This window comes from Sapajus apella, unplaced genomic scaffold, assembly GCF_009761245.1.
Source record: "Sapajus apella isolate SASKATOON/1434 unplaced genomic scaffold, GSC_monkey_1.0 scaffold49, whole genome shotgun sequence".
NCBI classification, from domain to species: Eukaryota; Metazoa; Chordata; class Mammalia; order Primates; family Cebidae; genus Sapajus; species Sapajus apella.
This window is the reverse complement of record NW_022436989.1, coordinates 4,062,468-4,089,641: the sequence shown is the minus strand read 5'-3', so window position 1 is coordinate 4,089,641 and position 27,174 is coordinate 4,062,468. Positions and strand designations below refer to the sequence as shown.

The following is a 27,174-nucleotide window of genomic DNA, read 5'->3' as shown; positions in this document are numbered from 1 at the left end:
GTGGTTGGTATTGAAACTCAAAAGATTCCAACCCAGCTATAAAGAGAGTGGGGCTCTGGGAAATGTTCCAGAAGACTTGCATTTGAGCTGAGTCACTGAGTTTTGCTAGAGGCAGAGGAGGGAAGGAGAGAAGTGGAGAGAGTAATGTTGAATTCTGCTGGGTAAGCCTTTTAAGTAAAACAGATAGTTGGAGGAAGAAAATGTATAGTTCAAGCAATGTGATATTGTTGAGGCATAAAGTAATCCTGAAGTCTCAGGAGAAGCCAGGAACCTAGCTAGGTCGATTCCAGACCACAGGAGGCCTTCTATCAAGTCTTACGGTAGAGGAGCATGATCAAATATTTGCTTTAGCTGGTTCCCTCTGGGAGAGGTGTAGAGGATGAATTTCAGAGAAACAAATCTAAGTAGGGAGACCAGCCAGTCAACTGTATTGGTAGTCCCGGTGAGGACTTGTTTTCACAACCCTGCAGATCAAAACAAGATGTAGACAAGAAACTGGCCAAAACCAGCCAGGACTTGGAATTATAATGCATTTGCATAAGACATGCCCAGCAGCACCATGACAGCACAAATGCCATGGCAATGACTCAGAAGTTTTCTTATATGGTTCCAGGAAGTCCCTGCCCCTTTACTAGAAAATTCCTGAATAGCCGTCCCCTTATTTAGCATATATTTAGGAGTATAGATTATAGCTAGCCAGCAATCTATGAGTGCTCCTCTGCCTATAGGATAGCCCTGCTCCATCTACAGAGCAGCCATTTTGCTGTACACTTTGCTCTAATAAGCTTGCTTGCTTTTACTATCAGCTCACTTTTGAATTATTTCCTGAGCAAAGCCAAGAACCCTCCCAAGCGGAACCCCAAGTTTAGGGTTCACCTGCATCACTAAGAAGCGAAAACAGACGACTGAAATAGCAACAAGGACAAAGAAGAATCCTGTATAAGAAAATCAGTGATTCTATAAACCAGGGCCTCTCGGGGGGTGAGGGCAAAGGGAGGGATAGCATTAGGAGAAATACCTAACGTAGATGGCAGGTTGATGGAGGCAGCACACGTATTCCCATGTGACAAACCTGCACGTTCTGCACATGTATCCCAGAACTTAAATTTTTTTTTAAAAAGAAAGAAAATTAGTGATTATAATAGGCAGGGCTGGATAATGGATAGATGTGGGTGGTAAGGGAAAGAGAAGCAGGAAGATGAATGACTCAGAGGTGACATCAGTTAGAAGGGATCCTCCACAAACTTCCACCACCATATCTGTCCATCTTCAAGAAAATGTTCCAGGAGCTCTGTCTGCCCTCCTGTTACTACAGATGAGCGGTCTGGGTGTCTGTCTCAGGCCTGTCCCTCCGTTTGTAAGCTAGGTCCCCACTGGCTTTCCTAATCAAGAACACTACTCCTGAAATTCTCTTCCTCTTTCTCCTGCATCATCAACTTTTCCCTCTCTGCTGACTCATCATACAAATATACAGGTCTTTCTCCTACCAAAACATAAAGCAAAACAAATTCAACAAACACAGTCACAAAAAAAACAAACAAAACCATGTCTTTACCCTACTAGCCCTTCAGCTTCTGTGGTCACTGTCATCAGCTCTTCTTCCATCCTCTCCCAGCTCGCCCTCAGTCTGGCATTTGTGCTCACCACTCCATTGCACTGCCAGCCAAAATGATCAGTGACGTCTATTCAGCTAAACCAGTGGTCAATGCTCAGGTCCCACCTTCCTTGATCTCATTAACAAGAATTGACACAGTTAGGCATTTGCTCCTACTTGAAACATGTTCTTCATCTGGCTTCCAGGATAGCTCATTCTCCCATTTTCCTGCTTCTTTGCTGGTAGCACCCCCCTAATTTCTTATTTCCTCTCTGATTTCTTTTTTCTTTTTCATGATCTGGGATTTTGTTTTTAATTTTCTTAAGTCTTATGATCACCTATAACTTATAATTTTGTATATATCTCCTCTACTTTAATCCTTCTAATAAGTTGGCAAAGCACCATTGCCAATCACACATAACAGAGAATAGCTGTTTAAGACAATCCTAGTTAAAACTTAGTCTGACTTAGTAAAGAGCTTGAAAGCAGTTTAACTTGCAACTATTTCTTGTCACAATGACTCTTAAAAGGTGACAAGTGTCATCTATAAATGTGAGAAGTGTTTTTATTTGATATTACACATAAACCATTAAAATGCCTTTTAATAAGTAAAAGGCAGCATTTTAGATACAGGGAATTCTAATTAGGTTAGCAGAGTTAAGACGAAAACATAAACAATGCGACCTTAAGCCCTTGTCTTTCACGGGCAAATGAACACAAATTAAAAAACAGGTGAGTCTTGCTCAGTTCTGACACGGTGCAAGGATTTCTCCAGTATTAAAATATATTCATACTAAAATATATTCATATAACTTTAGTCATACACATCAAACTACAAATCAGTCTCCAATAGGTTTGGGAATGTCATTCTCCTCTTTGTGAAAAATTGAACATGACTCATCAGGTCCAATCATATCCTTAGAAGGGGAAACACGGATAGCATTTACCGAGTCCAAATTACTGTCAAAATTCAAAAAACTGATCATGTTCCTTTAACCAGAAGCCAGTCTTACTTATCAGGGCTGTCCAACAAAAATATTCTGCCAGTCATTCGTGAGCTGAATTCTGGTGTATGGAAGCAGGTACACTGCAGTACACATGAAGTCATGAGATAAGTCTGGTTTGTGAGTAAATAAGGCCGTGGCCAATTCTTTCTGCCTTCTTTTTAGCACCAGTGGAGATCATTTTTGTCCCAGGGATGTACTTCTTGGGACTCTCCAATTGCACCATCCATGTCTCCTCTCCATAGATGACACCTTTGTTCTCACTGGTGTCTGTGGAAGAGGATCCAGACACCTCATCTGTCTTCCACCCACAGAGACCATGGAGACTGGGCCCAGTCTTATGCTTGCCTCCCTTTTCTGCGGCGTGGCACTGGACACACTTCTAAACAAAAATATGTTTGCTTTTTTCAGCATCACCCATATTTAATTACCTCTTTTGTCACTCACAGGACAAAGGTTCCCCCCTCATAGAAGCTTGGCCCTCCTCCCTCCACCCCTACCCCTTACCCCCCTCCTTCCCTCCCTCCCTCCCCACCCCCGTCTCCCTCCCACCCTGGCCTCTTAGTGTTGGGATGCCCCAAGGCTCAGGGATTTCTTTTCTTTTCTGCATTTTAGCTTTCTCTTTGAATGTCATCATCCAGTCGCATGGGCCTAGATGTCTCAATAAATTGATGTACCCCAACACTGCATCTACAGCCTGACCATCTCCCCTTGTATCCATCAAGTATGCTTAGGCTATGCTGTAGTAACAAATAAACCCTAAAATCCCAGTGCCTAGCTCTCCATGTCATAGTCTGATATATGGAGCAACATCATCTGGACATGGTCCCTCCACGTTTGCCGCCGTGTGTGGGAAAAAGACTGGAGGATTGTATGGGATGTTGTAAAGGCCCACAACTAGAGGTGGTTCCACCCACATCCCTTATCCAGAACCTATTGCCATGGCTCAAATCTAAATGCAGAGTGGTCTATAAAACGTAAAAACGTAAACACATACAGTTCCTGAACCCCAGACTCACACATCCACTGAGATGTTAAATACACATATCACTTTTCCACTTAGATGTTGGATAGATATATCCAACGTAACCTGTCCAGAACTGAACTTTTGATCTTCCCCTGAAAACCTGCTCCACCAGTAGCCTTCCCTATTTTAAGTGATAGCAACTCCATCCTTCTTGTTGATCTGGCCAAAACTTTGGAATCTCCCTGACTCCTCCCTCTCTCTTATACCCTACATTAAATCCATTAGCAAAGCCTGTTGGTTCTCTCTGTCAATACGGACCATTACGCTGGCCCAGGCCATCATCACTGACCTGGATTATTACAGTTGCCTTTTTGTTGCTCTCTCTGTTTCCACTCATGCATCCATATAGCAGCAAGAGTAAAGCATTGAAAACAAAGTCAAAGCACCTTGCTCCTAAGCTCAAAATCCTTATCACTGAGTAAAAGCCAAGCCCTCACAGTGAATTACCAAGGTTCTGTTTGATTTTCTGCCTCTGTTACATTTCTACTATTAAACGTCACCTCACTCACTCAAAGGCAGGGGAGCAGCTTCCTTATTGTTCCTCAGGGAAGAGTGGTTTCTATGAAACGGTGAGAACAGAAGCCAGACTGCAGGGGATTTACAAAATAAATTAGAAGTTTACAAGTAGAGGCAAATGTAGTCTACACTTTTTTAACTTTTGGCTGGAAAATAGAAGAAAGAGACAGAAATTTACCTATAGAGAAAAACACAAAATATTATTTAGATTTTCTTAAAGAGGAAAGATGTATGAGCTTGTTTACAGTTTGAAGATGAAGAAAGGAAGGTTAAAAGTTAGTCACTTTATTATAATAATATAGAAGACTGAGGTTAGTTGAGTCACTCCCTTCCCACGGTAGACATGTGATCCTGGATGAAACATGACAATATTTTGTACATAACTAAGCTTGAAAGAACGAAGGCACACTCTCCAGAATGAAGAGAGAACTGAAAGCTGGAGCAAAGCTCTTCAGCCTATCTGTGTATCAGCTTAAGAGTATTGGCTCAGGATAATGGAACTAGAAATTAGAAGCCAGGTTTTAAAGCTCTGTGAGGCCAAGAGACTCTTTGATAAATTCAGGATATATTAAGAGCTACCTAGTCCGAAAAAAAAAAAAAAGAGAGAGAGAGAGAGAGACTAGAAAACTGTGCTTAATGCCCAGGTCAGCCACAAGGAAAGTTGTAACCTACGTGAATTCGTAGGCAAACCTTACGCAGACCCCCAGGGTCAAGGCCCAAGAAGCTATGGCATCAGAATACAGAAAATTAAAGTCATGGCTAATACAACAGGATAGACACAAGGATTTGTCTAACAGGTTTGCAGGTCCACAGAGAGGTCTCTTTCCCAATTCCCAAAATGGAGCTGCCATCATGGGAAAGTTACAAATTGCAGGGAAGGGTTGCCAACTAGAAACATTTCTGCATTTCTTAGGCTTCATTAGTATTATACCCTACATTGAAAAAAATGATGAAAATAAGTCATGCTTACATAGACAAGTATTGTTTCAAATATTTTCAGTGGTATAAATAAAACATTATAAAAGATCTTTACAAACCCAGAAATTATGGGTCATGTGATTTATACTTATTGCCACTAGATGGCACTGTAGCATATTGCTCTTGCAAAAGATGCCTGCTCAGTTCAATTAAGATTTTTTGGCTCAAGCCTGTAATCCCAGCACTTTGGGAGGCCGAGGCGGGTAGATCACGAGGTCAAGAGATCGAGACCATCCTGGTCAACATGGTGAAACCCCGTCTCTACTAAAAATACAAAAATTAGCTGGGCATGGTGGCGCACGCCTGTAGTCCCAGCTAATCGGGAGGCTGAGGCAGGAGAATTGCCTGAACCCAGGAGACAGAGGTTGCGGTGAGCCGAGATCGCGCCATTGCACTCCAGCCTGGGTAACAAGAGCGAAACTCCATCTCAAAAAAAAAAAAAAAAAAGATTTTTTTAAATAAAACATACGGCTTGCAACTAGTTCTTAATAATTTAAGAATATGGCCAGACATGGTTGCTCACACCTGTAATCTCGGTGCTTTGGGAAGCGGAGGCGGGAGGATGGTTTGAGGTCAGGAGTTCAAGATGAGCCTGGGCAACATGGTGAGACTTCCCATCTCTACAAAAAAATGTAAAACGTAATGGGTGTGGTGGTGCACACCTAAAGTTAGGAGGACCCCTTGAGCCCAAGAGTTAGAGGTTATAGTGAGCTATGATTGTGCCACTGCACTCCAGCTTCAGCAACAGGGCAAGACCCCATCTCTAAAATACATATAAATAATAATGATTTGAGAGTCTGATGACTTTTGGAAGGTGCAAACATCCTGCTCTTTCCAAAGCTGCTAGAATTAGAGCTTTGCTAAAGCCTGACCCAAATCCCTGACACTATACAAAAACGCATGTATGCCTACACATGTGTGCATTTGTCTGTAGCGAAAGGGTCCCAGAGCTCTCATTAGAGTTTTACAATTCTCTGTGGCCTTCCTCCCGTCAGAAAAGAAGCCAAACACCCACTCTCCAATCCCTAGCTAGTCACGCCTGTTTGAGAACTAACCTTGTGAGTTCATTTCCTTATGATTTCTCAAAACTAAATAGGATGGACAGAAAATAACCTCTCAGGTACCAGTTTTTGACATTTAAAATGTTTGTCCCCAGTTTGTGAGAATGGGACAATAAATGCTTTTAATAACAAGGGTTGGATGGTAGCAAGTTGTAGCAGCCCTAGAAGGCCAGATACAACTGCGACAGAAGCAGAGATGTGGGCAGTGACTAGGGGCCACTGTCAAGGCCACTATGCTATTTTCTGTGCATAGACACAGAGCTGTGAGTGAAGCAAGTTTTATCAGAAGATGGGGCAACAGTCCCAGAGCCAGCGGCCTCCAAGCAGGTGCCTGACGCTAAGGTCCTAAGTGAAATTCCACCCAATTTCATTCATAAATATGCGAGTAACTGACAGAGAAGGAAAACATGTAACCATTCTTACAGTCGCAAGTTCTGGTATACAAAGGCACGACTTCATCACTAAGTGAACTTTTGGCTCTGATCTCAAGCCTCTGTGCTCCCATGGCAGCAGGAAAAACATATATTCTTATGAAACACGACAGCCCTTTTGAAAACACACTTGTTTGAGGTAAAGGAGCCCAATGGGGCCTGTGTCTCCAGTCCCAGCGTCAAGGCAGGGGCACACAGTCCATCTCAGACTCTCCTTGCCGGTGCCTGCTGTTGGCAGAAGTCGTCATCCATCCTCTGAGCATGGGCGAGGCGTGACTATAGATCCAGGGAGCTCACAGGCTGCATCCGCCTCTCAGCCCTGCCCCTGCTTACCAACGCCTCTGATGCTTCCAGACTCAGCCACACCTTCCAGCTGGTTCCTCCTCCCAGGGGGCTCTGCAGCTTCTCCATTGCCATCATAGTCATTCTGTGGTTTCATTCTCTAGCATATCTAGTACATAATAGGCAGCCACTGAATCTATGAGCTAAAGGACACCAGGGCATCCTGCTCTGCCCTTGCTCTGCCCCTTCTCCATCCATCTCATCCTTCTGTCTTTCTCCCTGCTAACACCCATGGCAGCAGTGCCTAAGCTACCTTCACCTGATCAACAGATGACCCCTGTCCAAGGAAGAGAACTCAGAGTTCCAGCTGGTCAAAAAGTAAAACATTTCTCCTTCATTACTATCAGGTTTTATTTTGAGAGCTGAATGAAATAACATCTGTGTAGTTCATCCAGCTGTCAAAAGACACCTATACAGTAGGTACTGTTATTATTTTACAGAAAAAAAAAAAATCGTGACATCAAGAGTTTTAGCCAGTAGGTAGCATGGCCGAGCAGTCTAAGGTGCTGAATTAAGAGTTTAAGTAACTCCCCCAGAGTCACAAAGCTATAAAGTGATAAAGACAGGATTTAAAGCTAAGCACATCTGACTCGGAAGCTGGAATGCTTAACCACTCTATTTTATATTAAACCAGTACCTTTCTGTTTGCTGTTTCTTTCAGATTTGATGATAACGGCTATGTTAAAGACGTTGAAGCAAATTTCATAGTGTGGGAAATACACGGCAGGGCTGACTATAGCTTTAATAACACCATGGCGCAGGTATGGCGTGTTTGGATTTAACCAGAATTAGCATGCAACTAGACAATGTCTTTCTGTTTTAAATTTATATATAAGTGATCTAAGGAACATAGAAAAAGGCAGCAGTGGGTAGGAAAAAAATGACCTCTAAATTAAATTCTATGGCTACTAAAATTCATTTATGAAAAATAGAAGATGTTGTCACATAAGACAGACATAAAGGGGTCAGAAAAAATAAAATAACATTTATAGTAGGATGATGCAGCTCTATGAGTCTTCTTTTCTCTCCAAACTGTTTTCAGGGTTTGATTATTTATGGGTCTGCTTTGGCTTTAGGACATTTGTCACTTTTGCACTAAGTCAAACGGACACTCCAGGCTTCATCTCACTGGACTTCCCTGAATCATTCGACCCGCCGACTTTGGCTTCAGTGTCCCTACACCCTCCTGATTTTCTTCCACCCACCGTGACTGGTTGCTCTTGGCCTCCTTGAATCTCCGTTATTCTAGCCTTTCACTCTGTGGGCCACAGAGTGGCCTTACCACTCCCAATCCACACATGTCCCCTCCCTGTGCAGGCCTTTCTGCCCTGAGGACCTCCTGTTATGACGGAGCCTCTCTAGAATTTCCCAACACTGATTTCTAATATCCCCCAGAGATTTCACTCTCAGAAAAAAAAAAACCAGGGATGGCTCTTTCCAAAGTAATGTTCTTATCTACCAGACACCTAAATTATACAGAAGTATAACCCACCTAGATGGCAGCCAAGAGAACTGAGTTTCACCTGCCACCCTCAGAGTATTGCAAGAATTCTTTCTCTCTCTCTCTCTCTCTCTCGAGTCTTGCTCTGTTGCCCAGGCTGGAGTGCAGTGGTGTGATCTTGGCTCACTGCAACCTCTGCCTCCTGTGTTCAAGTGATTCTCCTGCCTCAGCCTCCCAAGTAGCTGGGACTACAGGCATGCAGCACCATGCCTGGCTAATTTTTGTATTTTTAGTAGAGACGGGGTTTCACCATGTTGACCAGGCTGGTCTTGACCTCTTGACGTCAAGTGATCCACCCACATCAGCCTCCCAAAGTGCTGGGATTACAGGTGTGAGCCACCACACCCAGCAATTGTCTTTCAATTATGTAACCAAATACATCCATCCCACCACACATTCTAGCTGCTCTTGTTCAGCACCCAATATGTCAGTTCTCCTAGTCTACTTCCTCTGCACAGTCTCACCTCTTTACTGTTATATCCATCTTCCCCCTTGGTCCAGACTCCCATCACGCTCTTCCTTCACAAACCTTTCCATTATACCTCAAGGTTAAATGCTCTAGATCCTTCTTCAGTAAAAATGCCTCAGAGGATAATCCCTTCCCTACTGTTCTATCACACCAAGAGTACACTTTCTCTTACCCCATATATTTAAGGGTGAGATTTGGGGTTGATGTTCTCCCTCATCCATAGTATCATTCCTGCACTTGATCTTAGCCAAAAGGCCACCAAGAGATCTAGTATTATTTCCAAGTCATTATCTCTTTGCCCTAAGTAAAACTCCATTTATTTGAGCCTCCTGCCATTCAGTTAACATCTATGCCATCCCTACTTACTGATATCTTATACTCAGAACTGGATCTTTTCTTCCTGCCCTGAAAACAATCATAGTTTACTCCTGAATTCTGCCATCCATCCCATAGGGTCATTGCTGGAGAACTTTCTAAACAGAGACTACATTTCCCAGACCCATTTGCATCTCAGAGCAGACCTCGAGTGATTGCCTCGCTCGGCCTGCCAAAGTATTATACTTTTTTTCTGGAAGTGATCAGCTCCAAGATAGGAATTGAGCAACTCTGATACAGGCATGGAGAAAACAGAAGATGGGGCCTGCTATCTTTCTTTTAGCAGAAAGATAAAGCATAGGAGGGGCCGTATGACTGATTCTCATGGCTGGAATGTGAGCAGAAGTCATATGTGTCACTTCCAGATGAAATGCTTAAGAAGGAATCATGGGAACCTTCACACTTTCCATTGTACCTCTCATCAGTGTATTATAGCAACAAGTAAGGCTGGAGTTGAGAGCTGGAATGCAAGGAGCCACTAGCCATCAAAAGCCTTGGTTCCTAATTTACCGCTTTGAGGAGAGGCACCATCAGAACCATCTAACCAGGGGCATCTGCATTGGACTATATGTGATCAAGAATTAAACTTGTATTCTGTAAATCCCCTGAGAGTTGGGATTTATTATTGCAGCACATAGAGATTATCTTGACTAATATGACTGACCTCATTAAAACTGCATTTAAGGACTGGGGGTGGTGGCTCACACCTATAATCTCAGCACTTTGGGAGGTTGAAGTGGGAGGATCGCTTGAGCCTAGGAGTTCTAGACGAGCCTAGGCAACACAGTGGAACATCATCTCCACACACACACAAGTTTTAATTAGCCAGGCATGGTGATACACACCTGTAGTCCCAGTTACTCAGGAGGCTGAGGTGGGAGGATCACTTGAACCCAGGAGATCAAGGCTGCAATGAGCTGTGATCATGTCACTATACTCCATCCTGGTGACAGGGCAAGATCCTGTCTCAAAAAAAAAAACAAAATTGCATTTCAGTTCAAACAGTTCATCCTCTGACCTCAACCCCCAATTTTGTAGCGCTCTCACTGTTACTCACACTACTCCAGTTTCCTACTTTCTCGCATACAACCTGGATGTCTGCTGTACTCAACCTTCTGCTTTCTCCTTCTCACTCACTCTCATCTTTCTTCCGTTCCCTTCCCATCCAGCTTGAGCTCCGTAGTTCAATTCTCCACCACCATCTTGCCAATATCTATTTCTCTGTAGTTCTATCTGTACTTCATTTTCCCCAGTATTGTTTCTGCTTGCTGTTAGGGCAACTTTAAACACCCATCTTTCTGCTTTATCCATGCCTGTATCTGTTGCTCAATTCCTATCTTGGAGCTGATCACTTCTAGAAAAAAAATTACAGCACTTTGGGAGGCCAAGGCAGGCAATCACTTGAGGTGACTCCGAGACCATCCTGGCCAACATAGTGAAACCCCGTCTCTACTAAAAATACAAAAGTTAGGGCCGGGCGCGGTGGCTCAAGCCTGTAATCCCGGCACTTTGGGAGGCCGAGGCGGGTGGATCACGAGGTCAACAGATCGAGACCATCCTCGTCAACATGGTGAAACCCCGTCTCTACTAAAACTACAAAAAATGAGCTGGGCATGGTGGTGCGTGCCTGTAATCCCAGCTACTCAGGAGGCTGAGGCAGGAGAATTGCCTGAACCCAGGAGGCGGAGGTTGCGGTGAGCCGAGATTGCACCATTGCACTCCAGCCTGGGTAACAAGAGCGAAACTCTGTCTCAAAAAAAAAAAAAAAAAAATAAAAAAATTTACCTGGGTTGGGAACAAACCCCCGGAAGTCTCAGCTATTCGGGAGGCTGAGGCAGAAGAATCGCTTGAACCCAGGAGGTGGAGGTTGCAGTGAGCCGAGATCATGCCACTGCACTCCAGCCTGGGCAACAGAGCAAGACTCCATCTCAAAACAAATGAATAAATAAATAAATCTTGGAAAATTATGAATAGATAGAAACATCTTTCACCTAATGAAATATAGATACAAAAAATTATAGCAAATATGATATTTAATGGTAAAAATTTGAATACTTTCACTTTGAAATCAGGAGCAAAACAAGGGTGGCTGTTATCACCACTTCTTTTTTTTTTTTTTTTTTGAGATGGAGTCTTGCCTGTTGCCCAGGCTGGAGTGCAGTGGCGTGATCTCAGCTCACTGCAACCTCTGCATCCCAGGTTCATGTGAGTCTCCTGCCTCAGCCTCCCAAGTAGCTGGGATTACAGGTGCATGCCACCACACCCGGATAATTTTTCTATTTTTAGTAGAGACCGTTTTCACTGTGTTGGCCAGGCTGGTCTCAAACTCCTGACCTCCGGTGTTATCACCACTTTCTACACAACATGATCCCTGAAGATCTGTGTAATAAAGAAAAAAATAATAAAAACAAAAGGCATAAGGATGGGAAAGAAAAACATAAAACTGTCATATTGACAGATGACACAATTGTTCACATGAAACAATTAGAATTACTAAGTAAGTTTAAGAAATTTTCTCAGCCAGGCACGGTGGCTCATACCTGTAATCCCAACACTTTGGGAGGCTGAGGCAGGAAGATGGCTTGAGGCCAGGAGTTCAAGGCCAGCCTTGGCAACATGGCAAGTCTCCATCTCTATAAAAATTAAAAATTAGTCCAGCATACTGGCACACGTCTGTAGTCGTAGGTACTAAAGAGGCTGAGGCGGGAGGATCACTTGAGCCCAGGAGGTCGAGGATGCAGTGAGCTGTGATCATCACAGCATTGTAGCCTGTGCAACAGAGTGAGACTGTCTCAAAACCAATTCTCTAGACACAAGATCAAAATATAAAAACCACTTGTCAATTTTTCCTTTGTATACCAGCAAACATTTAAATAATGAAAGTTTTAAAAATACAAAATGTTCAATAGCATAAAACATTAACGATTTAGAAATAAGTTGATATGAAAACTTCCACCTACCCACATATATATGCAATATTTCGACAGAGCGGTTGTTTACATACAGCACAGACATGGAACTCAATGATTAAACTTAACGAGCACCTCCCGTTAGAAGAAGTCTGGGGACCTGAGGTAAGAGAAACATTATCTTGCAAACTGTTGGTTTTGAATAACTAATCTGGCATTCTGCTATTAACAAAAACTTGATAGAAATACTTCAGATTTAAATTTGTTTTGGTAAATCAAATCCTATTTTTATATTGAATTGTATCATAGTAGTTTTTAAATGCTTCATCTTAATTTCTGTTTGAACTTTTGTTGATTCTATTTTAATTTTCACTGCTGTAAATATTTGTTTTCAGATTATTAAATATCTGTTAAACATGTAAAAACATCAAGAGTGAGTCTTTGTAAAGACTACCTAGCTCCCTGACTTCTTCAGGTTTTTACTGAAAAATCAGGTCATCAATGAGGATTTCCCTGGCACCATATGAAAAAATTTAACCATCACTTTCATGAAAGCCCATCTCTCCCCTCCCTATTTTCTTTCTTTTCTTTTCCTTTTTTTTTTTTTTTTTTTTTTTTGAGACCGAGTGCAGTGGCACAATCTCTGCTCACTGCAACCTCCGCCTCCCATGTTCAAGCACGTCTCCTGCCTCAGCCTCCCGAGTAGCTGGGACTGCAGGCGTGTGCCACTGCCTCCCGATTAGCTGGGACTGCAGGCGTGTGCCTCAGCCTCCCGAGTAGCTGGGACTGCAGGCGTGTGCCTCAGCCTCCCGAGTAGCTGGGACTGCAGGCGTGTGCCACTGCCTCCAGCTCATTTTTGTATTTTTAGTAGAGACAGGGGTTTCACCATGTTGGCCAGGCTGGTTTCAAACTCCTGACCTCAGGTGATTCACCCGCCTCAGCCTCCCAAAGTGCTGGGATTACAGACAGGAGCCACCGCGCCCGGCCTCCCTCCTCTACTTTATTTAATATCATTAGCATTTATAACCATATGACACATTACATAGCCTACTTTTAAAATCTTATTTATTATCTAGCTCCCTTACTAGAATGTAAGCTCCATGAGAAAAGGAAATTTTGTTTTGTTCTCTGCATCTAATCTATTGTAGGTGCTCAATAAATATTTGTGTACCAAATTAATTAATTAAACATGATATACCTACTGTAAAGAGTAATTTTCTAGTATTTAAAATTCCTAAGGGGACCAGGCATGGTGGTTCATGTCTGTAATCCCAGCACTTTGGGAGGCCAAAGCAGATGGATTGCTTGAGCCCAGGAGTTCAAGACCAGCCTGGGCAACATGGTAAGACACCCATCTCTACAAAAATTACAAAACAAAAAAATTAGCTGGGCAAGGTGGTACATGCCTGGAGTCCTAGCTACTCAGGAAGCTGAGGTGGGAGGAGCACTTGAGCCCAGGTGGTTGAGGTTGCAGTAAGCCATGATCACAGCTTTGCATTCCAGCAGGGGTGACACCGTGAGACCTTGTCTCAAAAAAATTAAAACATTAAAATCATAAGGAATTAAGTCAGTTAAAACAAAACTTACCCTCCTGACTTTTTGTTGAAGGACATCCAACGGTCTGGAGTTAGGAATAGGTGTAAATGATAGGTGAGGATGATATCCCCACATCTTATAAAAGGTACCTAAGTATTCTAAGATTCTTGCTTCATTCGGTATGATATGGTACAATGGTTCTCAAACTTCAGCATACATCAAAACCACCAAAAGACCTTGTTAAAATAGATTGCTGGGTCTCACTCCCAGAGTTTCTAATTCAGCAGATCTTGGATGGGGCCAAAAAATTTGCACCTCAATGCTACTGATACTGCTGATGTGGGGACTACATTTAAGAACAATTGAAATGGTAGCATACAGTCTAGAAAGACTCTGGAGTGCCCATACCAGGCCCTAAATGTTCGATTCTACTGCATGAGAAACATAAAGCTCACCACTGAAAGGGTGAATTCAGTCTGAAGTCTGAATATAATAGAAAGCAGGTACCCGCAAAGACTAGGTATGCCCTCATGAATAAGGCTCCTCTTACTGAAGGGTGTCATTATTACACTGTGTCTTAACATGGCAACCAGGGCAGCTTTCTTCCTGAAACATACACCTGAAATGAAATGGAAAGCCTTCCAGTTCTTGGAGCTACACTGATTGCTACATAGTCCTTCTGATTCTACAAGAATGAATGACACCTACATTTTTTAACAATCAGGGAAGTAGCTCTGGGGACTGTAAATTCTTAGTGAAAAAAACTGAAGGGCTCATAAGCTAAAGTGGCATTTTCACAGGTTCTGCTGTTAAGGTTGGAGATTGAGAAGGAGAGGGAGAATATGGATGCTGAGTGGTTGTCTACATCCAGAGGATACAGAATTGGATTTGAGTTTCCTGATGTGGCTGAAAATACTAGACTGAGAAGTCCTTGGCTAAAAATTGAGTATCATGCATGAGGCTAGGGGAGTTGTTTTTTTGTTTTGTTTCGTTTTGTTTTGTGATGGAGTTTCGCCGTTGCCCAGGCTGGAGTCCAGTGGGGCAATCCCGGCTCACTGCAACCTCCGCCACCTGGGTTCAAGCGATTCTCCTGCCTCAGCATCCCAAGTAGCTGGGATTACAGGCACCCGCTGCCTCACCTAGCTAATTTTGTATTATTAGTACAGACGGGTTTCACCATGTTCGTCAGGCTGGTCTCCAACTCCTGACCTCAGGTGATCCACCTACTTCGGCCTCCCAAAGTTCTGGGATTTACAGGTGTGAGCCACCATGCCTGGCCAGGAGATTTGTTTCCTAAGAAACTGGGTGATTTGATCAAGTGGATTTTCACATGAAAAAAGAAGGGGGAAAACACAATAGTGGCAGGGGAAGGGAATTTAATAATGTAATAGGAAATATCAGCAGTGAGTGATATCTTTCTGGCAGTGACACAGAAAAAAAGAGCAAGACTCAATAGATACCATCATTCATATTAAGAAATAACTAAATAGAAAACAGTATAAATAGTCCTGCCTGTCTATATACAAAAATATATAATGATACAAGGCTATTAAGTCTTTACTAGCAATGCTTCATTGTAATGATATATGCAGAGTTTCTGAACATTTAGACTATACCACATACTTTCCCAATTAAGTTCATGGACCCATGTATTAACTAACTTGGTAGGACAAGTTTCACAGCTTATTTTTGACCTAGAAGAACCCTTCACTGAAAAATATAATTTATTTTGTGTTTTCAAGTAGGGATACATCAAAAAATGAACCTTTTACCTATTTTTCATTAACCCAACATATTGTTTTATAAAAGTGCCACAGACCACAATGGCAGAATGGTAGACAAGAGCAAGAAATGCTAGAAGAAACAGGTTTTTCAAAAAACAATGTTGGAATTATTTTTGGAGTTTATCAAGACATATAGTAATATTTTTAAATTAAATATAATCAAGAGTGTTAGGGATACCATTTATGATTAAAATGTAATTGAAGAATAATTCACCTACATAAAATAAAATGACCTGCTCAGAAGGAAGTAGAGGAATTTTCAGTGAGAAGGCAATATTCAGCCTTTATCCCTCCCATTGGAATAATTAGTCCTGATCTGTGTCCACTGAGGCTTCTGTTCCTAAATTCCTGCTCCTGAACCTGGCCTTTGATCAAACGAGGGATTCATTTGCCTGGATATAAGAATCCTTCAAAAATACCTCTCTGGATGATTAGTAGTTCCGATAGCAAGTTTTGAATTTTTGTCTCTTCCAAAAAGAAGGGGGAAAAGACAATAATGGCAGGGAGGGGAATTTAATAATATAATAGGAAATATCAGCAGTGAGTGATACCTTTCTGGCAGTGACACGGAAAAAAAGAACAAGACTCAGTAGATACGATTATTCATATTAAGAAATAATTAAATAGGCAACAATATAAATAGTCCTGCCTGTCCATATACAAAAATATATAATGATACAAGGCTATTAAGTCTTTACTAGCAATGCTTCGTTGTAATGATATATGCAGAGTTGCTGAATGTTTAGACTATACCATGTACTTTCCCAATTAAACTCATGTTAAAATTCCATCTCCAATGCGGCAGCATTGAGAGGGGGAGCCTTTCATTGGTGATTGGATCATGAAGGCAGAGCCCCCAAAAGTGGATTAATCCATTCACAGATTAATGGATTCATGGGATAATGGATTCATGGGTTTCATGGGAGTGGGACTGGCAGCTTCATAAGAACAGGAGGAGAGACCTGAGCTATCATGCTCTGCCACCTTGCCCTGGGATGTCCTGTGACACTTTGGGACTCTGCAGAGTCCCTACCAGCAAGATGGCCCTCACCAGATGCCACCCTTTGACCTTGGACTTCTCAGCGTCCTTGGAAAGGAATGAATTCATTTTCCTCATGAATTACTCCATTTCAGGTATTCTGTTATAAGCAACAGAAAACAAACTAACACACAGTGAAAGCCTCCTCTGCCTGGCACAGGGTGTTCAGGCTGTGTTCCCAGAGCTTCCGCAGCTGGCACCACCCTGCACGTGAGTCACGCTGTGGAGTCCCTCCCCTGCTTTCCTGGGGTTTCCTTCCCTGAAAGACTGCCACCAGACGGGGCAAGTATGGCAACATGGGCACACAAAACATTTAGAGTCTTTACAGTGATGCTAATTAAAGCCAAAGAGATATGACAAGCCTGTCTTCTGTGAAAATTCCTTGACAGTACAGGTCAATACAACGCTATGCACAACAAAATTCTGTCCGTCTTGTGATCTCACCCTTTGCTTTTTATACAAATATCTTCCACACTTTTCCCAGAAGTCTGTCAAAGTAGAGCTGGAACATATGTGTTCTCTGTCCCTGATTACTATGTACTTCCTTAGTCTTTCACATCCCAATACCACTGGCGTGAGGAAGGAACCCATAGCCAAGGCGACCAGGCAGGGTGTACCCACAGCTGAGTAGCAAGTGGGCCTTCTGCTCCGTTTAGTCAGACTTGTGTTTTTGGCTCAACCCATGCTTGTGGTTACCAGAATATAAATGGTAAGCCACCTTCTCCTCCTAATCTTTCTTATTTTGAAAATCATTCTTTATTTTCGTTTTTACTAAGTAATATGTGCATGTAAAACTCCTCCTCATCTTGATGGCCTACACATGTTACTCCTAACTCAGTTATGTAACATGTTACATTTTTATCTGGAACACATTTTAGCCTAATATTTTGTTACTCAAACAAATCTCCCTCAACCTGGCTGGGGCGCTGCCACTCTGCAGAACGACCTCTAAACATTGCTGTCATTGTTGCATCCTCATTATTCATTCACATTCCTAGGAGAGAACTTGGGTTGGTAGAGCTGCCCTACCACCACTCCAGCTGTGTCCTGGGGTAGGGAGCAAAAGAATCTGTGCCTGTCAGCTTTTGGAATGAAAGGTGGGGACTTGGAATTACCCTCACTTTCATGATTTCCAAGAGGAACCAGAGTTCTATTAAAAATGATAATGGACTCTGGACAGACAAAAAAAAAAAAAAAAAGACAAATATCCACAAACATTGCTCTCAGGAAAAGGTGATACTGGAATCCTTTAATTAAAGTTATACTGTTAAATTAGCTACAGACATTTCATCTCCTAGAATAAATGAAAAGTACAGTCATGCATCACTTAACGATGGGAACATGTTCTGAGAGATGCTTTGTTAGGCTATTTTGTCATTATGCAAACATCATAGAGTGTACTTCCACAAAGGTAGATGGTATAGCCTACTATATAACTAGGCTATATGATATAGCCTATTGCTCCTAGGCTGCAAAAATGTACGGCATGTTACTATACCAAATAATGTAAGGAAATGGTAAGTATTTGTGCAACAGGAATTTTTCAGCTCTGTTGTAATCTTATGCGACCACTATTGTATATGTGTTCTATCAGGGACCAAAACATTGCTATGCAGCACATGACTGTAATTGATTATTGGAATGGAAGTAATAGTATGTGGGATATGTCAGTATCCTCACATTTCATGATATCCAGGAAAGTAACAGCAGGCACAATCAGAATTGTACCACACATCTGAATAAAACAGCTTGCAAAAATTTCAGGTCAGGTGTCATGGCTCATACCTATAATCCCAGCACTTTCGGAGGCTGAGGTGGGAGGATTGCTTAAGTCCAGGAGTTTGAAATAAATCTGGGCAACATAGTGAGACCCCATCTCAAAAAAAAAAAAAAAAGCCCAGGTGCGGTGGCTCACCTGTAATCCCAGCTCTTTGGGAGGCCGAAGCAGGCAGATCATGAGGTCAAAAGATCGAAACCGTCCTGGCCAACATGATGAAATCCCATCTCTACTAACAATGCAAAAATTAGCTGGGCATGGTGGTGCACACCTGTAGTCCCAGCTACTTGTGAGGCTGAGACAGGAGAATTGCTTGATCCCAAAAGGTGGAAGCTGCAGTGAGCTGGGATCGCACCACTGCACTCCAGCCTGGCGATAGAGCGACTCTGCCTCAAAACAAAAAAGTGAAGCTTAGCCAAGCATGGTGGCACATTCCTGTAGTCCCAGCCTCTTTGGAGGCTGAGGCAGGAAGATGGCTCGAGCCTAAGAGGTGGAAGCTTCAGTGAGCTATGATCATGCCACTGAACTCCAGCCTGGGTGACAGAGTGAGACCCTCTCCCTACAAACAAAACAAAACAAAAAACACATTAATTCAACAAATATATCTTGACTACTGTGTGTCAGACTGAAGATATAGGCCCAGTAATAAGCTTAAGCAATAAGCTTCCCTCTAGAACTTGTAATTATCACCATCTAGTCATGATGACATTTTTGTCCATGGAGTTGCCATGAGGAAGTCTCTGAGACTATGCAAGAGCTGATTGATCGCAAAGCTCTATTGACTGGGACGTTGTTCATGAAAAAGAAATACTTCAAGATATGTAGAAAAAAGAAAAATACCATTGTCTTAGTGCATTTTGTGCTGCTGTAACAGAATGCCAGAGGCTGGGTAATCTATAATAAACAGAAATGTCTTGGTTCATAATCCTGGATGGTGGGAAGTCCCAAGATCAAGGGGCTGGCACCTGGTGAGGGCCTTTCTGCTGCATCATCAGATGGCAGAAGGCAAAAGGGGTGAGAGGGTGAGGGCGAGGGAGAGGGCAAGCAAGAGGGACTGAACTCATCCTTTTGTAAGGAACCCACTGCGTGATAACGGCATTAACTCATTCATGAAAGTAGTGCCCCTGTGATCCAAACACCTAATGGGATCCATTAGACCTCGCTTCCCATCTCAACTTTTTGGACCAAGTTTCCAGCACATGAACTTTGAGGGATGCATTCAAACCATGGCAACCTTGAAGGATGTTGGTAGACAAAAGCTCAGATACATCCAAAGTAATTGCCTTACAAGGTTTCTTGTTTCCTTCAGATGAGAAGCTTTCAGAGATCAAGAATGGTGGAGGAAGAGTCCTTTAAGTAGGGTGTGAAAACATACAGGATCTAAAAGAACCCAAAAGCAATGCGATGTAATAATAGGATCAGATATCTGCAAGTTTTAACAATGATTTTCTTTCATTTTATTTGTTTTAACAGAGTAACTTTTTAAAATACGGCTTGTTTCATCTGTGTTTTCAAAAAGGCAGGCAAGAGACATTTTGTATCTTGAGACCCATAGAAAGACACAGTAATGGTAATGGGGATAAATGAAGATCCGAGGGGAAGATAAAAACCCAAGCATATACCATCTTAACTGTTGTTTCTGTACCTTATGATCAAAACTGTTTCTATCCCCAGTTAAGCATCTTTGGAGGATTTTGTATTTTGTTGATTTAGGAAAATAATATGCTTACGTATTCTCAACACTCTAATTTAATTGTTTATAAATACAACATTTGCTTTCACTAAGCTTCATTTTTTATTAAATTTTAACCCAGTAGAGCTCTTAAAGTGCTATAGAGCACTGCAGTGGTAAAATAGAAGGGAAAAGCCATTACATCTCTAAATAATTTTTCAAGATAAATGAGACTATAATTTTGCTTATCAAAGTCGTAAAATGACCTTAAGATTTTTGTCTTTGTTTCTTGTTCAGAACTATAAACACTGTTTTTCTTATGGCATTGGAAAACCAGGAGACTTAAATCAACCATACGAGATTATCAACAGTTCTAACAGGAACCACATATTTTGGCCCATGGGCCATTCTGGAATGTATGTATTTCGTCTGAAGATCCTGGATCCAAACTATAGGTGAATATATGTGTTATTGTAACAGTTTTAGCATTGTTTCTTCAAAATGAAATTTTTATTTATTTGATGCCTACTATGCATTCAGTCATTGTTATTCTTGTTATTTACATATTTGCTTTTTCATTTTATAGCAATCACATGAAACATTCTATGTGGGTAGAATATTTTATATTAAGTGTCAATTAAATTAATCATTTTACAATTACATTCTGAGGACTTTCCTGTGCTCGGCTGCCATGAAAGATCCAAATATAAGCACAGTCTTGTCCTTCAAGGCACTTACAATTAAGCTGCCTGGAGAAGGAGGAGTGGGGGGAGGGGTACACATAAAAGCCAAGAAAAGTTAAATCCGAGCAAGACACAGTAGATATTTTTATAATTATTTGCATTATTGACAGGCACAATAGTAATTCAGACATGGGGAAGATTAATACTATTTTGAGCAGTAAAAGAAAACTTTCTGGAGAACACAGAACATCAGCAAAATTGACATTGCCAGAAGACTGGAACAGACACTTCCAGTGAAAGAAATCACACTAATAACAGAATGGAGCTAAATGTTAGCACATTGTTTGTGGCTCGTGGCGGCACAAAGGAAGGCAGAAAGTGCCCTGAATGAGGAAGGTAGAAAACAAAGGAGGGAGACACACTTAAGGCAGTTCATAATGTTTAAGAAAGTTTCAGCCCATGTCCTAGAGACTTCCGTTAGTGTCTTCACTAGGGAAGTGCTATGATGGAAGCATAGCTCTAGGGAAATCAGCCTGAGAATAGCACAAAGAATGGCACAGAAGAAAAATAAACTCTACATGGATAATGGAGAAGGGGGACGTTAACAAGGAAGGAGGTCAAAGGAAGGCCTAGTGGCCATAAGAATGGAAAGAAGAGAAAAGAGTCTAATGACAAGAGATTATATCGATCTCATGAGGCAAATACAGAAGGAATCGATAGAGTTTCATGTTTTCTAGACCAGGTAATTAAAATAATGGTATTTTCTTTGACCACAATAGGTCATGGGGTGGTTTTTCTTTGGGTGAGGTATTGAGATAAGAGTTCTGACTTTGAATTTGAGGGGACAATGAGATACCTAAGTGAAGATATTCTATATACAGTTAAGAATTCTACTTTGGGCCTGGAGTGGCAAGGAAGAGCTGATGATAAAAAGTTAACAATACAGATATATCTTGTATGGAGATCCCAGGAGCATACATAAGTTAGCTGACTGATTCTAAATAGAGAGTGGAAGAGCTTTGGGAGATACCTGCTGTTAGGGGGGATGAGGAAAGGGGCAGAGCGGTGAGTTCTTCAAATAAAAGAAAAATGAAGAAAAAAATAATTTTTAAAAATGCAGTAAAACAGGATATTTAAAGGTGTCCATCACTAACAGGTGCCAAACATGTTTCAAAATCATGATTATCAATGCAGGACTTGGAAAGAAGATGTCTCAAAACTGGTTATTTCTCCTATTAGCCTCTGAGCTATTCAAAGGCAGCTTAGAAAGAAGGCTGGGAGTTCATAAGAAAGGCTAATGGTGAGGACTTCTTCCAAGAGAGTTTTCTGAATGCTGTGCGTTTTCCCTTCCTACCCCTGGAGAAAAGAAAAGAAGAGGGGGCTTCAGAAAGCCACTCGAGGACACTAACATGGCTCTCCTGGTTTGGGGATGGGGAACAAGTATTATGCCTAATTCCCATCTAGGAAGTTTCAAGGTAAGAGGCTGCCTGCAGGTGCACTGACAATAGGGGACTTTTAATGGGACTAAGAAAGTGATATTTTATGGTGATACGAGGTATAATCCATGAGGAAGATAAAATATTCATGAACTTTACGTACCCAACAAAAAGCCAGACAATACATGAGACTAAAACTATTAGAAACAGGGTAAGAATACGACAAAAATACAATTTTATTAGGAGACTTTAATATATCTTTCTCAGAATTTGGTAGATCAAGTAGTCATAAAATAGATAAGCAAGTGGGGAATGTGAATAAAATTATTAATTAACTTGACCTAAGTCAAGAGATACGTAAAATGGAGTTTCGGCTTATCTATGAATTAAGACCCAACGTCAGCATGTAAGGATAATATTGTATGTGGCCAAAATTACTTTTGATTTCCCATAAAAGGTGTCACGCTGGAAACTGCAGTAGCGTCTCTCGGCGAGTCCAACAGAGCCAGCAGTTCCAGCAGCATTTGAGCAGATCACCGTTGCTTTTGTTTCGTCCCACTTGAAATACTTGATCCACATGTTAAGCCATGTGGTAGTAAAAACGGGTGCTGTTTCTCTGTTAACGCTACAATCATATTTATTGTTTAAGATGTTCACATGTGAAAGGCTCAGCAGAACTAAGACCAACTCTGAAAAGGGAGGATTCAAATTTCCCATCTCTCATTCCCTTTGGAATAGAAGCACATGGAGTGGGTAGTGGGGAGAATCTGCCGTATCTTACAATACCTACAGAGCACACACATTCTCTTCCAGTGCCTAGGGAAACACTATAAGTGGCAATAATCTTGTGGTGAACCAAATATAAAATTTTAACAAGTGAAAGAACATAATTTTATAGGCTACAATTCAGGCTAGAAACTAAAAAATATAAATAGCCCTCAATTTCTTAAAATATGACAGATTTAGTGTTCAGGGAAAACCTTTCCTGCACAGTACATTTAACATGCATACACCTTTTAAATGCACAACCACACTGGCGGGAAACTAAGGGAATTATTTGTAGGCCAGAAATTCCAAAAAAGTGCAAGTTCATTAGATCCTATTGGAGTTATCTAAAGACACTCTATCCTCCCTAGGGTTATCTGGGTATCCCTGGTGACCTGAATCACAAGGCAACATGTAGGGGAGAGGGGAGCAAGTACGGGGCCCTAGCAGAGATAGAGATTAGATCAGAAAACCTGAGGCTTTGAAGGGCACAATCCTTAGGGAAGATGACAAGGATGCATGCCTGAATCAAGCCTCTAACAAGAAAGCCTATGCTTTGAAGTTTTGAAGCCAGGTACTGATTTCTCTGCTCTAGCTATGAAAGTTCTAGATGAGGCTGGGTGTGGTGGCTCACGCCTGTAATCGCAGCACTTTGGGGGGGGCCAAGGTGGGTGGTCACCTGAGGTTAGGAGTTCGAGACCAGCCTGACCACCATAGCAAAACCCCATCTCCACCAAAAATACAAAATTAGCCAGGTGTGATGGCAGGCACCTGTAATTCCAGCCACTTGGGAGGCTGAGGCAGGAGAATCACTTGAACCCAGGAGGTGCAGGCTACAGTGAGCCAAGGTCTCACCATGGCACTTCAGCCTGGGCAACAAGGGCAAAATTCTGTCTCAGAAAAAAAGAAAGAAAGAAAGTCCTAGATGGCATCTTGCTCCAATAGAAGGCTGCTTCATCCACACTGAAAGTCTGCTGAATAGCATAGCCGCCTTCATCAGTCATCTCAGCTGGATCTTCTGGGTCACCTCCTGCAGCTTCTCCATCAGCACTTGCTGCTTCGCCTTGTGCTCCCATGTTACGCAGATGGCTTCTTTCCTTAAGCTTCATAAACCAACCTCTTCCCGCTTCAGACTTTTCTTCTGCAGCTTCTTCACCTCTCTCAGCCTTCCTAGAACTGAAGAGAGCTAGCGCCTTGCTCTAAATCAGGCTTTGGTTTAAGGGATGTTGTAGCTGGTTTGATAATCTGTCCAGACCATTCAGACTTTCTCTGTATCACTAATAAGGCTGTTTCACTTTCTTCCCATTCGTGTGTTCACTAGAGTAGCACTTTTCATTTTCCTTCAAACACTTGGCATTCATAATGTGGCTAACTGTTGGTGCAAGAGGCCTCACGCCCAGCCTGCCTCAGCTTTCAATGTGCCTTCTCCACTCAGTTTAATCATTTCTACCTTTTGATTTAAAGTGAGAGACATGTGCCTCTTCCTTGTACTTGAACACATAGAGGCTATTTTAAGGTTATTGACTGGCCTAATTTCAATATTGCTGTGTCTCAGGGAGTAGAGAGGCTGAGGGGAGAGATGGGGATCAGGGTCAGTGAGCAGTCAGAGCATACATAACACTAAGTCCACTGTCTGATATGGGCGCAGTTCATGTGCTCCAGGAAACCTTCACAGTAACATCAGAGATCACTGACCACAGATCGTATACCAGATATAGTGATAATGAAAAAGGCTGGCATTATTATTGGGAGGCCAGAGTGAGAGGATAGCTTGAGACCAGGCATTCAAGACCCCCCTGGCAGCATGAGATCCCGTCACTACAACAATTATTTTTAAAAAATATTATCGGGCATGACAGCATGCATCTGTAGTCCTAGCTACTCGGAAGGCTGAGGGGGAGGATCACTTGAGCCCAGAAGGTCAAGGCTGCAGTGAGCTGTGACTGTGCCACTGTACTCCAGCCTGGATGACAGAACAAGACCCTGTTTAAAAATAATAATAATTGAGGCTGGGCACGGTGGCTCACGCCTGTAATCCCAGCACTTTGAGAGGCTGAGGCAGGTGCATCATGAGGTCAACAGATGGAGACCATCCTGGCTAATACGGTGAAACCTTGTCTCTACTAAAAATACAAAAAAATAGCTAGGCATGGGGACACGTGCCTGTAGTCCCCCTACTTAGGAGGCTGGGGCAGGAGACCCACTTGAACCCAGGAGGCGCCGATTACAGTAAACAAAGATCATGCCAGTGCACTCCAGCCTGGGCAACTGAGTGAGACTCCATCTGAAAAATAAAATAAAAAATTATCAAAATATTGTGGGAATTACCAACATGTGACACAGAGACATCAAGTGGGCACATGAGGTTTATAAAAATTGAAGGTCTGTGGTAATCCTGTATCGAGCAAGTCTGTTGGTGCCATTCATAGTATCTGCAAAGCACGATAAAGTGAAGCCCAATGAAACAAGGTATACCTGCATGCTGTTTCTCCTTAGCCAGTTTTGCTTTCCAGTAATTTCGGTTACTTGCCATCAACAGTGGTCCAAAAATATGAAACGGAAAATTCCAGAAGTAAACCATTCATAGATTTTAAATTGTATGCCATTCTGAGCAACATGATGGAACTTAGCACTGTCCCACCTTGTCCAGCCTGGGACGTGAATGATCTCTTTGTCTAGTGTATCAGCGCTATGTGCACAAGCTGCCTGATAGTTACTTAACAGCCATCCAGGTTAGCAGATCCACTGTAGCGTAAAAGCAATACTGTTGTGTTCAGATAACGCTTACTTTCCTCGGTCATGGCCACAAAGTGCAAAAGTAGCGATGCTGGCGTATTGTTATAATTGTTCTGTTTTATTCCTATTGTTCATCTCTTACCATGCCTCATTTGTAAATTAACCTTTACCTTAGGTTTGTATGTACAGGAAAAACATTGTTATATGTAGCGTCTGGTACTACCCATGCTTTCAAGCATCTGCTGGAGGTCTTGGAAATATCCTCTGTGGATAAAGGGGGACTACTCTATGGGATTTTGTAGTGGTCGTATCCAGGTGAGGGGAAATCCATGCTTATAAGGCCGTCCTAGGCACCACAGCCAGATTGTTCATGAGCCCATTAAGCAAGCATTCGAGTAGCTGGGGATAGAGACTAACCATATGGCGTTCAGGCAATAGTGAGCGCTTCCTCTCCAGTAAAGGTTTTTTGATAAACATTCACATATAACCCAAAAAACTCAGATGTATTAGTCCCATCCTAAGAATTTCATCTACATACTTTTCCCTCATATTTCTTCTCATCAACTCTTGTTTTTTCCAAGTCCTGGCCATGTAGCCACATATTTACTTCTGCCCGTGATTAGGCCTCAGCCCATCTCTCCTGTTAGCAAAAGTGGGAAAATATATAGCACTTAAAGATCTTTATGCTCAGAGGCCTTTTCTTCTCCACTGTTCTTCAAGACTACATCTGAATGGAGCTATAGTGCCACAGCTGTCCACATCTGGATTCAGAGCAATCTGTAAATGCTTCTCCTATTTTTTTCTTTATAGTCAGTGAAGAACTCCCCACGTCTAGGCAAAGGGGAGCTGTGAGTCTGCTATTCATGCACTTCTTTGTGCACTTAGGCATCCCAAGGCCAGTTCTGTACTTACACTTAATGACAGAGTTCATGTGGGCACTTATGACTTACTGCTGGTAAAGATGAGATTAATACTCAGTTATAAGAGGCAGCCAGGTTTCATGGTTACTTGGTGTTTGGGGGTCAAAAGTTCAGTTTCTGCCAATACCCCAGCCATGAGCTGTTTCTCAAGAAAACTGTGACTTGCCCAAGAGTACTTGCATTTGCTTCAAAACTGTGGCGGCATCTGCTGATGTTCCTCATCAGAGCGTCCACAGCCATACAGCTTCTTCATCTGCCACAGACAGAGCAAGCACCTTTAGATCTGTCAGGTCGTAAGAGCCACACCTCAGCCCTGTCTGCCTCATCTGGACCATCTAAACAGGCTCTTCACCCTGGATCCCATTCCGGCTGACTTTCAGGTCTCTCTGTATATCTGGAGAAGCACATCCAAATTCTGTGTGGTACATGTTACCTCCAAAATCTGAAGTGTGCCATAAAAAGATGAATCCCTTTCTTGTGGAAGGAAGTATAAAAAGCAGCAACTTGTCTTTTACTCTCAGGGTATATCATGCACCACACAACTCATGAGATTTGTCTCCCCCCCTTTTTTTTTTTTTGTTAGGGATGAAGTCTTGCTATGTTGCCCAGACTGGTCTTG

General features: G+C 42.2%; 1 protein-coding gene across 1 annotated transcript in view; it reads left to right on the top strand.

The window, feature by feature from the left end:
• The window catches only part of CATSPERE (catsper channel auxiliary subunit epsilon), a 163,516-nt gene that overhangs the window by 128,270 nt on the left and 8,072 nt on the right, over positions 1 to 27,174 (top strand). Inside the window, exons 18-20 of the mRNA XM_032242205.1 lie at positions 7,615 to 7,714; positions 12,286 to 12,372; positions 20,313 to 20,470. Coding sequence (XP_032098096.1) covers positions 7,615 to 7,714; positions 12,286 to 12,372; positions 20,313 to 20,470 — 345 coding nt within the window. The remainder of the gene's footprint in view (positions 1 to 7,614; positions 7,715 to 12,285; positions 12,373 to 20,312; positions 20,471 to 27,174) is intronic.